This window comes from Capricornis sumatraensis, chromosome 4, assembly GCF_032405125.1.
Source record: "Capricornis sumatraensis isolate serow.1 chromosome 4, serow.2, whole genome shotgun sequence".
Taxonomy (NCBI): Eukaryota; Metazoa; Chordata; class Mammalia; order Artiodactyla; family Bovidae; genus Capricornis; species Capricornis sumatraensis.
In genome coordinates, this window is record NC_091072.1 from 7402921 (window position 1) to 7418377 (window position 15457).

The following is a 15457-nucleotide window of genomic DNA, read 5'->3' on the forward strand; positions in this document are numbered from 1 at the left end:
GCTCCCCCGTCCCTGGGATTCTCCAGGCAAGAGTACTGGAGTGGGTTGCCATTTCCTTCTCCAAAACAGAGCTAGACCACCCTAAGTGCTACAGGCACACGTTGGTTATTACTGTTCTGTCTGTGCCTGATGAAAGGGCCCTGTCTCCAGAAGTGCCTGTAAGAAGTCATAAAACGAAAACTGCCTGTCACACTCAAAACCGCTCTTGGCTAAGCTGCCATAAAACCAGTCTAAGATGGTACAAACTGGTCTAAACTGGTCTACGCTGGTCTCAGCCAGTTCAAATGGGTCTAAACCATTTCCACCTGTTCTCAGCTGGTTCAAACCGGCCTCATTCAGGTCAAACCAGTCTGAGGCTTTTTATACTGGTCTAAGCAAGTCTCAGCCAGTTCAAACAGGTCTAAACCAGCCTCAGAGGCTTTTTAAACTGGTCTAAACAAGTCTCAGCCAGCTCAAACAGGTCTAAACCAGTGTCAGAGTCTTTTTTAATTGGTCTGAACAAGAAGATCCAACCAGTCCATTCTGAAAGAGATTAGCTCTGGGATTTCTTTGGAGGGAATGATGCCGAAGCTGAAACTCCAGTACTTTGGCCACCTCATGCGAAGAGTTGACTCATTGGAAAAGGCTTTGATGCTGGGAGAGATTTGGGGCAGGAGGAGAAGGGGACGACAGAGGATGAGATGGCTGGATGGCATCATCGACTCAATGGACGTGAGTCTGAGTGAACTCCAGGAGTTGGTGATGGACAGGGAGGCCTGGTGTGCTGTGATTCATTGGGTCCCAAACAGTCGGACATGACTGAGCAACTGAACTGAACTGAAACAAGTCTTAGCCAGTTCAAACCAGTCTGAACTGGTCTAAATCGGTCCGGGCCTGGGCTCACAGTGGATTTGTGCTTGCTTCAGTCAAGGTACTGTCAGCCTGTTCCTGCGGGTGCTGCCTGGTCAGCTTCCCCTCAGCTTCCTCTGTTCCCTCCTTGACTCTGCACCTTCCCTGGCCACGCTGAGTCGTCTTACAGGTCACAGCCACCGCGGTCCCTCGTCCTTAAAGCGGCTCACACAGAGCCGTCGTCTCATCCCCAAAGCCACCGCGGACCTCCGCAGCCCGGCCCTGCCTGGACCGGGACCCCGCACCCCTGCCACCACTTCCCACCCCCGTGGCGAGCCGGCCAACCTTCGATGAAGTCCGAGGCCGTGTAGGGCCGCTGGTCGGGGCTGCTCTCCGCGGGGCTGTTCAGAGCCTCCACGGCCGACTGGATGGCCTCCACCAGCTCGTCCCGCTTGTCCTTGCGCACGGGCTTCTCCTCGGGGTGCCGGGTCAGGCCAGTCTCCAGCTGGTACACCTTGTGCAGCGTGAAGCTGTCGAAGGGCACGGCGGCATACTCGGTGGCCTGCTTGACGCCGGCGTGCACCTCCGCCCTGTCCACCTGCGAGCGGAGGAAGGCCAGCAGGTCGGCCTGGGCCCTGCCCGGGGCGCCCGCGGGCTCCCCCGCCAGCTGCTGCGCAGCCCTCAGCTGCTCGCTCCGCTCCTGCAGCTCATCCTGCAGCTGCGCGATCTGCCTCTTGAGGCTCCCGACGTGGTCGCGGTGACGCTCCTCCCAGCTGAGCACCGCTGCCTGGGAGCCGGCCCTGCCCGTGGGGCCGTTGGCCCTGGGCAGCCCCAGGCGCTCGTCGTCGCCCCTCGGCGTGCAGGCCAGCATGTAGAGGACGGACGCCGCGCAGCAGAGGAGGACGAGCAAGACCACCACCCGGGAGGCCCAGGCGAGCAGCCCCCGGCGCAGCATCCTGGCTCAGGAGTCGGCCATGCAGCCCCGGCCCGCAGGGGCGTCCCCAGACTACACCTCTGGGAGCACACGTCCGAGGGCCCCCGAGCCGCTCTCATCCATTCCTGTCTACACCGCCACGCCTTGTTCCTGGGAGGCCACCACCACGCGCAGCACTTTCCTGACTTCCGAAGGACGAACTTGCCGGCAGAGGCAACAAGTCGGGGAAACCATCCAAGTCGTCAGGCTCATTCCCATCGTAACCTTCCAGAGGGGATCTGGGGAGAGACAGAGGGCAATAAATAACACTCACTCAAGACAATAACCTCCTTGTGTTCACCATGACGGTCAGTAATCAATATGCAGTGGGGTTTATGGAAAATACTGGGAACACGGGGCAGTTCAGTGTTCAGGACTGCTACACTCTCACTGCCCTAGAGCCGGGTTCAGTCCCTGGGCAGGAAACGAAGATCTGCAAGTCATGCAATCTGCCAAAAAGAAAAAAGAAGATCTTACAACAGGTGATCAAATACTGTTTGGTGTTTCTGAATCAGCGTGCAGAAACCCATTTGCAGAGGAGTGCACACAAAATACAGAGCATGCAGGGGGGAAAAAAAGGAAGAAAAGATGGCAAAAATGTGAGCTGTCTCTTACTAGAGTAGGATTAATGGTGAGTTTTCTTTATCGTGTAAATTGCCCACAATGGCACATATTATTTTCGTGGTTAAAAGGGAAAAAGCGAAACTTAAATGACAATGGGATTGCAGACAGGGCCTGCCCAAGCCCTGCCAGATGCAAGCAGTGAGCATCCCTGATCTTGAGGGCACCCACCCAGGGCAGAGCTTCATGCTGGCTCAGGGTGGTCCTCACACCTTCTGCTGAGCAGTGCAGAAGCACCTGGAGACTCAAATATGCCAATGCTAAGTTTGGATGGTTACATGCAGAAAGAGCAGACAGTTCTTCCCGGGCAATGGGTGATGAGTTTACAGAGAAAGGGATGAGGCCGGGAGAAGGGGACCTGAAACACTGCTTGGTGAGAACTCAAACCCAGGATGCCTCTGCCCACCCTCCAGGAAGAATTCCCTGTCCTGGCGGCTCACCAGGAATACCCAGCCAGACCACACGGCTTGTCACACACACTCTGCACCTCAACTTCACCAACCCCCCAAACAAATGCAGGACCACCTGGCTCTAACCTGCTGTCCCCCTTTCCCGGGCACCCCCTTCCTCCTCCACCCATCAATGACCCTCTCTTCCTCACCCCCTCCACCCCTCCCTTCCTCAATCCCCATTTCTTGACTCCCCTGCCCATCTGAGCCACGGAAAAGAAAGAACAATAAATGAATCAAATAAGATTTCTTGTTTTGGGAGATTTTAATAAATTTTCCTAGATGCATCTTCTTATTCAGTATATCACTTCTCTGAAACGAGCTCCCTGAGGGTACTGTGTCTGGATCATTTTGTAAAAATTCAACACTTAAAAAAAAATCCCTGCGATAACAGAGTTACTTTTCACATGGTCTTCACTAGACCTAGATATCCAGATCCTCGCCTCATTTACCGGTGGGGCTGTCTCACTGATGGACGGGAAGAACTGTAGGCAATTAGCAGCTTCTGGGTCCCTGGGAGAAGGAGGAAGTGATCCTTCTGCACCCTCCGTGGGCTGAAAATGCAGCGAACAGCAGGGTCACTGAGTCTGAGTAGTCACCCCTTTGTCCTGCAGCCACAGCAGGGGGTTTCTCTCCTGCTTCCCAGGGGATGTGCCTCGAATGATATTACCATGTTACCAAAATAGCTGATTTCCCAATTTTCCGTTAAGATGCAACACCTAACATTCACTCCAGTGTCTCCCTCGGCCAGAGGATTCTGCAGCCTATACTTCAGCACAGCACATGGCTATCAGTGCTGAGTTTAAAGTGCATGCTTCTGTCTGATGTAAATCCCAGGATTTATGTAATTACTATCATTCTGTGATTAAAAACATCTCAGCTTGGGAATTCAGGCACCATGCTGTTTTTAATGACATCCCTTGGATTAACTCATTATATCCAAGTACTAAATTACCAGTGAAGACACAATACCATGTTATTCGGCCACTTTAAAAGACTTTTACTTTAAATGGATTGTCACTAAAGACCAAATAAGCAAATCAAAAAAAAAAAAAAAAGGAACTTTCAACACCATTTATTGTGCCGGGGAAACAAAGTATGCCATCTTTCTACCATTCTGAATGGAATAATTGTTGTATTTGCATAATAAATTGAAATCATGTTGGTTAACCGAAGCAGTGCATTAAAGCAATGGCTAAAGAATTTTTTAAACTGTACAATAATTATTTTGTTCTGTTCCATAAATCTCTTGAAAGTCTAGTCCAGCTTTTGAAGTTCACTAGTATAAATTTCAAAGTTATTTGGTATTTCAGTCTTTGAGATATAAAAGGAGAAGAAAAAAACAGGCCTAGTAAAAGCAATGACTTTTTAAAAGAAACAAAAGCCATACAAATTACTGCTGAGAGAGCAGTGATGGATTGCTCCTTTTAAAGGTCAGAAGCAGATAAGGTACATCAGAAACAAAATTCCGCACCTCTCAACACACAGTGGTTTTGATGTTTCCAGCTATCTATCCTGTAATCAAAATAGTAACCTGGTTGCACATTTGCTTGCTGGAGTTAGGAGACTCATCCTCCCTGCTCCTGCTTCTACGGCGACATCGTGTTTTTCATCTGCAGCAAAGGTGTTACCTTCCCAGCTCTACCACATACACGTGCAGGACTCCTTGATGAGACAAAACCATACAACCTGGGCCAAACCTACAACCAAACAACACAGGTCCAGCCTGTCCCCCTCTCTGTAGAGGTGCTGGGAGAATGAAACAGTTAACATTTACACTGTGTTTACAGCTGCAAATGGAGCCCACCATGTAATTACCAGGCACTATCATCAGAGACAGTGAAAATACAGCTGTTACCATCCCAGCGGCATCATGCTACTATTTTAAAAACTTAGAAAAGGCACCCAGATTTCAGAGGAGTTCCGTCTTTGGGGCAGTTAGGGGCAAGACCTGATGGGAAGAGCCAACTCATTGGAAAAGACCCTGATGCTGGGAATCTTCAAAGGCAGAAGAAGAGGGCAACAGAGAATGAGATGGTTGGAGGGCTCCAATGGATATGAACTTGGGCAAACTGAAAGGTGGTGAGGGACAGGGAAGCCTGGTGTATTGCAGTCCATGGGGTCACAAAGAGTCAGACATGACTTGGCGATTGAACAACAAAGTCCTGTCAGTAACCAACCTTAGGACGAGTAAAAGGGAGATGCGTGTTCCTGTTTTTAACTATAAAAAAATCCTCGTCCTCGCTGCATCTTGCCAGCTACATTTTACTTTTTTAAATCTTTTTTTAACCTTTTTGTCATTGCAATTAGCATTAGATTTTTCTTGTACTCTAGTTAGTAGAATAAGCATGATTTTTTGTGTTGTTCATTGTTTAGAGAGAAAAAAATAAGAGCATAAATGTATCAGACATTTCAAAATACTGTTTTACAAAATAACCAAATATTCGTGTTTTTTTAAAATCCTGATTAAAAGTAGAAATAAAGTGATGATAGATCACTGTGAATTCAAGCAAGAGCATACACTTTATGTCTGTTTTTCAGAAAAGTTCAAGAGAATAAACAGTGAATATAGCTTTAAAGTGAAAGTTTGACTCAAGTACAGTACTTTAGAGAAAAGTCCACCTGAGAAGTAACACCTTTTTTCTTTTCACTTCACCCAGTTGTGTCCGACTCTTTGCGACCCCATGTACTGTAGCCCGCCAGGCTCCTCTGTCCATGGGATTTCCCAAGAAAGAATACTGGAGTGGGTTGTCATTCCCTTCTCCAGGGGATCTTCCTGACCCAGGGATCAAACCCAGGTCTCCTGCACTGAAGGCAGATTCTTTACCGTCTGAGCCACCAGGGAAGCCCTTTTGCTCTGTTGCCACCTTCGCTTCAAAGGTCCATCCTTCCCAAGAGCTCCCCCCAGGCTTCCCTGCCCCAGCCAAATCCCCAGGGATGTTCTGTGATCCACACCATCCAAAAAACATTGCACTTACTGATTAGACTGAAGGGACACTGAAACACAGAGGCTTTGCTGCTGTTTTTACAACCTCTGAGCAACAGAAGGGCAGGCGGAGGGTCCTCCAAGGTCTGCTGTGAGGGTGGCCCACGCTGCAGAGCAGTGCTCGCCAGATCACCCGGGGCAGAGCCCACTCGGTGCAAGGTCCTTCCCCAAACTCTCGGGCCGGACAAGGGCTCTCGGGACAGGCAGACTGACCCTAAGAGCTCTGCCCTGGGGTGTGCAGGCAGGGGGCTGCTTAAGGAATTTCTTTCTGGACGGTCAAGGCAGAGAGTCTGAAAGACACAAGGGCCTAAGCCAAGGGGCCCAGCCATGGGGTGGGTTTCTCAGACTCCACCTGCAAGCCATCTGGCAGCTCTGACAGCCTGCGCTGACCAGCAAGTGTCCAGGCCCCAGGCCTCCAGAGAGCACAGCAAGGGCCCAAGAGGGGGAAGAATCCAGGAGGCTGTCACTGCTCATCCTCGCTGTTACTGAGCATCTTCTAGTACCCTGCCGACAAGAAGTTGCAGGAGATGAGAAGGGAACCGAGCCCAGGTTCCAGCAGCAAGTTCATGAGCTTGCAGAGGAATGAAGCCCTTTGCCAATAACTGTAACATGAGCCCTTAACAGGCAACTACATTGAGACAGGTATCATCGCTAATGCCATGTTCCCACCTACCAAATGTATGGGGGATAGGAGTTGAGAAGTATAAGAAAATAAATTTCAAAATGACAAGAGCTTAAAATAAATGTTAGGTGTCCACAACATTCATTAAGATAGGCAAGCGGCTATAGGGACTGTGTATCCTTTCATCTTAGAGTGGAAACTCTGAGAGTGAAATGAAGACACATCTTAAGTTTGGTCCAGGGTCTAACAGTCACCGAAAATAAGGACAGTAGACATTACAATTTCTACAGCCAGGACAGAAGCGCTCTTAAGATGCATGCCCCAGTTGCACGCTACAGACGCCAGCGGACATTTCAGTCAGCAGGGCTGTGGCCTGCGACACAGAGAGCCTTCCAAGAGGCCTCTACGAGTGTCCCTGAGAAGCTCACACACGCTGAGGACCGCAGGACAAGCCGAGCTGTGAGACGCAGCCAGGGCAGCAGCAGGCAGAAGGGTCAGGGGCTCAGTGGTGAGGCCAGGCTGGGCAGCCCTACTTGGCACAGTGACAGGCCTGAGTGACAAAGGAGCCCGTTCAGGGCGTGGCCATAAAGCCCACGGGACAGCTCCACCCTATGCACACACCCAGCCAGAAGGGCGGGAGCGAAGAAAGCCAGCTGCGTGTCCTGAGCCAGGAAGCGGGGGGACCAGGGCCCCAGGCCACCCTGCGCAGCGGCTCCTCAGGGGACACAGACAATCGGCTCTTTGACGGCAGGGGCGTGGCAGCCCCTCAGTGGCAGGATTAGCTGTACTAATGGAGCATAAATTGAGGTCCCATCTCCTGGATAAGCACACCATCCTGAACGTGTGTGCAGAAGGCATCGTGCAAGGACGCTTATTCAGACAGACTTCAGATGCTCTCAGAAACATATACAAAATGACTCTGTAAGCCTCACCCTGGAAAAGACCCTGATGCTGGGAAAAACTGAGGGCAAGAGGAGAGGGGGTGACAGAGGATGAGATGGTTGGATGGCATCACCAACTCAATGGACATGAGTTTGAGCAAGCTCCAGGAGTTGGTGATGGACAGGGAGGCTTGGCGTGCTGCAGTCTACGGGGTCACAAAGAGTCAGACATGACTGAGTGACTGAACAACAAACCCTCGGCCCGCCTCAGGGCTGCATGGAGAATTCTCGCCGCTTCCACTTAGCTCCCATGTGCACCGGGTGGCTCCCAGCACGGCCTGGCATCCCTGCCTCCCCGTCGGCCTGGGGCACGTGTGAGGGGCCGATGCCACCCGCAGGAGTGCGGGGAATTCTGCAGAATCCAGCAAAAGGCAGACCAAAGCCACTCCGGAAGCTGAAGACCCCCAGCTCCCAGCCCCGCCTCCCTGCCTCCTGCGGACACACTTCTTTCTAACTCTTTCCCACCCGGTCTCTTAGAGATGCGTCTCTACCAGCAACTCCTGCCACAGCGTTGTGTGGTCCAGAGCGAGCTGCCTCTCATGCACATCTGCTATTTTAGGGCTGAGATGTTGCAGGGACATTAAAACGGCCGGAAAATGAACATATTCGTCCCAAGTCACACCCCCAGGAGCTGCGGAGCTGCACTTCTCCAGCATCCCGCATCTTTCTGTAACACAAGCGTCTCTTCTCCAGGCAGCTTGAGTCAGCACCCATCCTGTGCCAAGCGCTGTCAGCCTCAGGGTGCTTCTGACGGCAGCTGAGGAGTGCAGGGAAGATCAGTGTCGCTGTCCACACAGGCCCAGGTGAGGGCCAGCGGGGCACAGCCTTCACCTGACATCACAGTGTCAGTGTGGACGGGGAGCATCCTCACAGCCTCCCCAGCCTGATGCCAGGCTGCCTGGCCCAAGGCTCTGTCCACGACAGAACCAGGCTCCGAGGGCCACGCTCCTCCTCCGCCCCCGGATACGTGGTCTCCAAGCTGACGGATGTAAACAGCACGGCACACCCGGCAGGAAGTGACCAGTGGGCGAGAACCAAATGTCTGATGGATTCATCGACAAGCTCCGCACCAGTCTTACAGTACTGCTGCGTTACGTGTTCACAAAACAAAACCCCGACAGCAATGAACCACGAAAAATGCTTTGAATGTCTTCTCACTCCAATGGGCCATCCTGGCCACCAACCCCGCCCGGGACCTGCTTCTGGCTCCCACGTAACTGTCCTCCTCACCTACTGCCTTTCATTCCGGTATCCCAGGGACACAAAACTGCAGCCCGACCCACCCACGGCCCAGTGCAGGCTCCCAGTCCTCAGGGTGACCTTCCTGCCTCTGGACCCCTGGCGCCATCCCAGGGTCTCCAACACCAACTGCCGGGACACTGCTTGGCCCCACCACGAGCAAGCTTCCCTCCCTTCCAACCTGGAGGATCTGGACCTCATGGCCTTCAAGGTGCCCTGAGGGTCCTTCCTGTAACCAGATCCGGAGGGGGTTCCCCATGGCCCAGAGGGATGGAAAGCCCCTTGCTTTCTACCCCTCCAGCACCCTCATCTCCATACTGCTCGGAAGGAATCCTTCTGCTTCCCTTTTCCCTGCTTTGAAGCAGAGACAGGGAAATGCAGAAAAAAGAAACTAGGGTCTGCTAATCAGAAAATGAATGCACAGAGATGAGTCACAACTCCGAAAGCTGAAAAGCCAGGAAACAGGCCAGCCTTCCGTGTTGATCTCTTGGGATTTTGGCTTCTAATTTGCCAGTGAATGTTTGAATGAGACGGTCTTCCTGAAACACACGTGGATCTTCCTTCCCATCCCCTTGCCACCTCTGCCCTTGTTTCAGGAGCATCTAAGGGGGTCAGTCGGCACAGGTAGGGGCCGTGGAACCTGGAGGCAGGGGTGACGAGAGAGAAGGGCTCCACACGAGAACACAGGGCTCACGCTGTGTGGTCTTGGCCCACGAGAACCTCTTCCTGCAAGGAAGATGCCCCAACCACAAGAGCAGGGCTGAGTCAGCTGCCAAAGAGGGCTGTCCTGTCTCCATCTGCCCCTCTGTCCCGCCGGGCCTCTGGTCTCCCTCAGCTCCCAGCCCCTCCTGGTGCTTACAATCAATCACACCCACTTAGCGAGCATCTGCTCTCGGCCAGACCCCCAGATTAAACACTTTATAAACATTATCTCATTTAATCCTCAAAACAGTCCCACTAACGATAAGGCTGAGAGCAGCAAGGTCACTCGCCCCCGGTGCAGAAGTGGCAAGCAGCCAAGCCCCGTGTCAAATCCAGCTCAGTCTTGATGCCAAACCCTGCTCGTACCCACCAGGCTGTGCCGTTCACCACCCTCACGAATCCCGAACTGCTGGCTGCGACCCGCCCCTCCTGCACCCGACCTGTCCAATTTTTCTTGCTTCTAAGCACCCAGTGGATCTTGCCTGGCCTCTCAGACGTGGTACAGAGCAGTCATTTTTCTCTATCATGTTTTGTCTCCCCATTTAGCTGTGGTTTGTACGTCCACATCCCCTTAGCAGCTCTGCAAACCCACGGTGTCCCTGGAAATAACGGGGATACCAGGCGTGCCTGGGGCGAGCCTTGCTGGGGCCCCCCAGTGGGGCCGGGGACAGAACATGCCTGCAACAGCCAGAGGCCTCTGAGCAGATGGCAAGAGCCCTACCCCACGCATTAGGTTTAAGACGCGCAACTAAAATGCACCCCGGCAAGTGGAATTTCTTCTTCGAAAGAAGAAAAACAGGACATCTCTTGGTCAGTTAACCGAGATGCTGACTGGACTCACTACGAGCTCTCTTCTGCCAAACACCGAGTTCTCCCTTCCTTCCTCCAGAGGCTGGTGAAGGGGCTGCCCGTGCAACAGCCATCACCACGCATCACCTAAGGTGCTCCCGTGCAGGCAGAAGCCGCCGTGGCAAGTGACATCGTGGGGGGCTCAGGGAAGCGCACCCCTGGGGAGACCACGTCCCGAGGTCACACAGTCCAGCTTCCGGGGGAAGGCGTGCCGGTGATCAACACAGAGAGGACTAATTAAAAGTGAGCAGGGCTCCATGCCAAGCCCACCGAGCCGAGAGCAGCAGGCAAGCAGGGCCCCCACGCAGAAGCAGGGTGGAGTCGCTGGATGGTAAACACCAGCTCCCGGGGAGGTGGGAGGCGTGAGTCACCCTCCCCGAGCTGTGAGGGCCGAGGATGGGGGCGGGCGCTCAGGCTCACTTACAGGGAGGGCAGCAGAGAGGGGGAAAGCTGAGCTCTCATGCACCGATTAGCAGATCGGAGGAGGGAGGAGAGGAGGATGAGAAATGAGCTTCACCAAATGCCTCCACCACACCCCAGCCCGCGTCTTGAAAACACTTCCAGACATAGAGCGCCTGCACACCGAGCAGGTGACAAGTCCCAGGCAGGGACCTGGTGGCCGTTCAGGCAGCCCAGCAGCTCCCCCAAGGACATTCCAAGAATCACTGCCCCTCAAGCATCATCTGCCGTCTCCCCTGAACCTCACGCGAGTTGGTGATCCCGATCTCGAGAGTAGGAAACCGGACTTCGGGGAGATCCGAGACTTTCCCACATGGCCGGGAGCCTCCACACAGTGGCAAAGGGGAGGCAACGCCCACGAGCCGGGCCACAGGGAAGTGCAGGCAGGCAGAGAACATGTGCGCCAGGGAAAGCTCTCCAAAGAGGACCAACAGCCGCCGAGGGGAAGCGGAACCAGACACCAGCTGCTGAAAGTGTGATAGGGCAGGGCTTAGGTCGGGGGGCGGTGGGGGGGTGAGAACCGGGGAGGGGTGCCCAGGGCCGCTCCCCTGCCCACCCTGGGATCCCCTGGGAGAGACCCCACGTCAGGGCAAACAGTGGCAACCCACAGCTCTCCACTGGCCCCATGGAAACCCCGTGGCCACGCAAGCCGTGCCCCGCCCCAGGGGTGGCACTCATTCCCCGGGCACCAGCCGTGTGATGTGTGAGTGTGGCTGCCCCAGGTCTCCGGAAAGAAGCGGGTGAGCACAGCCGCTCCCCAACCCTGCCACGGCCCCAAAGGAGCAACCAACCCCTGGACACATCCTGAATTGAACGTGCTGGGACCCGCCCTGTGGAGGCCAGCAACGCGTTTTGCTGGCTTGTGTGAAGCCAGAGGGTTAAGGAGTCAACCACTGTCCTGAGTCAGGACAAAGTGACCTCCTGACTCCGCCCGGTCCTCCCACCAGGTCCTTTCCCACCAACAAAGAGGCATCAGCACGCACACAGGGCCATGCTTCCAGAAAGCGGTCCTTACCGAACAGGACTGAGACAGCAAGGCCTGTACAGGAGCTAGAAATCCCTTGGAGCCACGTCAGCAGAGTATGAGTGCAGAAAAGAATTAGCAATGCCGAAAGATATACTACTAGTCCAGTATCGTATAACTGAAAGATGAGCATTATATTCACAAAAATAAAACCTCGGGTTAATCAGAGACCATATTTAAAGTCCAGCTGCAGCCCACCATACCATAAGCCCCTCCACTGGTATCCCTTGCCATCCCTTGGCTTGTGCCCAGACACCAAGCCTCTCCTGGCTCTACTATTTCCGCTGAGGGGGCCGACTGATCACTAGGGGACTAGCTAAAAGCATTTCCAGTTACCGCTCCTAGAAAAAAAGTTACCAGCAATGAAAACTGTCTTATTTCTACACAACATAAATGACACAGAGTGCTTACTTAATCCAAGTTTGTTTTTCAGTTTAATACTTCTTAATATTCCCCTAACAGCCCTCTGCTTCATTCTTAAAATATCCCTTGCTCCTGCTAGAAACCTTCCTGTCTAGGACCCTACTCTACTTGCACCTTCTTCCTGCTTCTCTGATGTCTCCCATGAGGTAGGTTCTATTAACATCATACCCATTTTGCAGGTAAGGTCACTGAGGCAGAGGTTAGTCACTGGCTCAGGTCACCCTGCAACGAAAGGGTAGAAATGGGTTTCCAGCCCAGGCGGCATGGCCCTGCTGTCTGTCTCTCCATCACTGGGCCCTGTGGCTTCTCTACACTTGCTGTTGTTGTCACTAAGTCGTGTCCAGCTCTTCTGTGACCCCATGGACGGCAGCCCGCCAGGTTTCTCGGTTCATGGGATTTTCCAGGCAAGAATACTGGAGTGAGTTGCCGTTTCCTTCCGAAGGAGAATCTTCCTGGCCCAGGGATCCAACCCATGTCTCCTTCACTGGCAGGCGGATTCTTTACCACTGAGCCACCTGGGGAGCCCTTCTCTACCCTTTCAGTTCAGTTCAGTTCAGTCGCTCAGTCATGTCTGACTCCTTGCGACCCCATGAATCGCAGCATGCCTGGCCTCCCTGTCCATCACCATCTCCCAGAGTTCACTCAGACTCATGTCTATCGAGTCCGTGATGCCATCCAGCCATCTCATCCTCTGTCGTCCCCTTCTCCTCCTGCCCCCAATCCCTCCCAGCATCACAGTCTTTTCCAATGAGTCAATTCTTCGCATGAGGTGGCCAAAGTACTGGAGCTTCAGCTTTAGCATCATTCCTTCCAAATAAATCCCAGGACTGATCTCTTTCAGAATGGGCTGGTTGGATCTCCTTGCAGTCCAAGGGACTCTCAAGAGTCTTCTCCAACACCACAGTTCAAAAGCATCAATTCTTTGGCGCTCAGCTTTCTTCACAGTCCAGCTCTCACATCCATACATGACCACTGGAAAAACCATGGCCTTGACTAGACAGACCTTAGTCGGCAAAGTAGTATCTCTGCTTCTGAATATGCTACCTAGGTTGGTCATAACTTTTCTTCCAAGGAGTAAGCGTCTTTTAATTTCATGGCTGCAATCACCATCTGCAGTGATTTTGGAGCCCCTCAAAATAAAGTCTGACACTGTTTCCACTGTTTCTCCATCTATTTCCCCTGAAGTGATGGGACCAGATGCCATGATCTTCGTTTTCTGACTGTTGAGCTTTAAGCCAACTTTTTCACTCTCCTCTTTCACGTTCTTCAAGAGGCTTTTTAGTTCCTCTTCACTTTCTGCCATAGGGGTGGTGTCATCTGCATATCCAAGGTTATTGATATTTCTACCCTTTACTACATGCTTTTAAAAGGCCTGGGCCTTATAGAGGGAAAGCATAGAACCTGGCCAGAGAGCAAGGCTGGTGCATCAGGGGACCCGAATACAAGGAGCTGGCCGGGCTGGCACCCTGACCTCAGACTTCCGGCCTCCAGAGCTGTGAGAATTAAAATACGTGCTGTTTGAGCCACATGGTCTACGGTGTCGTAACAGGGGTCTGTGGGGAGACAGGCTTCCTGTTGCCACAGGGCATCTGTACTATAGCCTACAGGCAATGGTCATTTAATGTCTTAAATGGGAGTCACTGTGAGCTGAACTGAATTTCAGCAAAGGGGCAGTGCTGAGAGGCCCTGGAGAAAGGCGATGGGCACTGGGCAGATGGGCCTGAGGTCGGCGCGCCTCTCGGGGCGTGGGGTAAGGCGAGCGGAGGCAGCAGTATTCAGTGTGGGGGAGGGGAATTCTAGAAAGGTCTGTCGAGTACCATCTCCAGGACCTGGAAGGAGACCGGCCTGACACGGGAGAGGCACATCCACGGAGGAGGAGGGTGCCGGGTGGAGCTCTGGGAAAGGACAGGCTCACGGGGAGATCAGCAGAAAGAGGGGTCTCGTTCTGGACGTGCCCGGTTGCTGAGGTGGGGTCCGTGGGGTTGGAGGGGGGCCAGTCTGGCACAGCCATCGTTTCACCAACCAGAAAGGTGAGCCTGGAAGAAACAGCTGCTGTTGAGACAAAGTGACGGGGCCAGCATAAAACACTGTCAGAAGCAGACGCCTGGGCTTGGGACGCCGGGTCCCTGCCTCTATCCTGCACCCTCAAGTGTGCAAAAGTGTCAGTCACTCAGTCGTGTCTGACTCTTTGTGACCCCATAGACTGTAGCCCGCCAGGCTCCTCTGTCCGTGGGATTCTCCAGGCCAGAATACTGGAGTGGGCTGCCATGCCCTTCTCCAGGAGATCTTTCTGACCCAGGGATCAAACCTGCATCTCCAGCACTGCAGGCAAATTCTTTACCATCTGACCCATCAGGAAAGCCCACACTGTAAATCAAAGTAGCTCCTTCACATCCTTGTCATCCCCCAAAGTATGGTTTATTTTTTAAAAGAGAAGAAAATTGTAGTGTATCTGAAAAGTTTTCCCCGAACCACATTTAAACAGAGAGGTGGGACCCCAGGCAGGTTCCCAGGGGGCTTTTAAAAGTCACTGCATGTGAAGACTCAGCATGGCACCCCGGCATCAGGACAGCACAGGGTGGGGGGTCTTCACACTTCCTGGACATAACTTGGGTATTGGGGAGTATACCTCCCAGCCAAGCAGGAAGCAGACTGCCCACCAGCAGACTGCCCACTTGGACCACAGGCACAACTCAACCAAAGTGGAACCTACCAGGTCCCTGGTCAGACGCCAGCTGGTACCGTTTATTGAGAGAAATCTCTGATCCTCCTAGGGTATTTCTGACAGGCAATTTTCCAGTAGCTTGAAAAGACATGATTTGATACAGCAGCATTCTAGTTCTAGCTGCTGGTACTAGAGCTATTCCTGGGGTTAAAAAAAAAAATTTTTTTAAACAACAATAAAACCTTCTGGTTATGCACATGGGGCTCTGAGACCACCCACCTGGTCCCACCAGAAGGTGGCAGGTGGGACCCTCATGACAACCATTTTCTCCATAGTAACAAGGGAGCAGAAAATAGCTCCTGACATTCAGCAGCGATGTCACGATTAACATGAACTTTATCCACCCAGTCACCGAGTGCGCATCGAGTGAGACCGTTCGGACGACCACAGGGGTCAGAGGAGGGGCGCGCTGAGGGCCCCACCGGCTGCCAGGGGAAGCGGTCAGTCATCTTTAGTATAGACAAGGGGTGCCACCGTGGTTCAGAGGAGATGAGCCACGCGATTCCGGCTGGAAGGGTCAGAGAAGCGGCAGAGTGCGATTCCACGTGGCACAGCTGAGAGCCCCTCCACAACCACGGGTCTGCAACACGCAGACCTAGACAGGTCTTCTGCTCCC

At 53.1% G+C, this 15457-nt stretch overlaps 1 protein-coding gene across 1 annotated transcript in view; it reads right to left on the reverse strand.

The window, feature by feature from the left end:
- CSGALNACT1 (chondroitin sulfate N-acetylgalactosaminyltransferase 1) overlaps positions 1-15457 on the reverse strand; it is a 327536-nt gene that overhangs the window by 83287 nt on the left and 228792 nt on the right. The window contains exon 3 of the mRNA XM_068970844.1: positions 1174-2040. Coding sequence (XP_068826945.1) covers positions 1174-1783 — 610 coding nt within the window. The 5' untranslated portion in view covers positions 1784-2040. The remainder of the gene's footprint in view (positions 1-1173; positions 2041-15457) is intronic.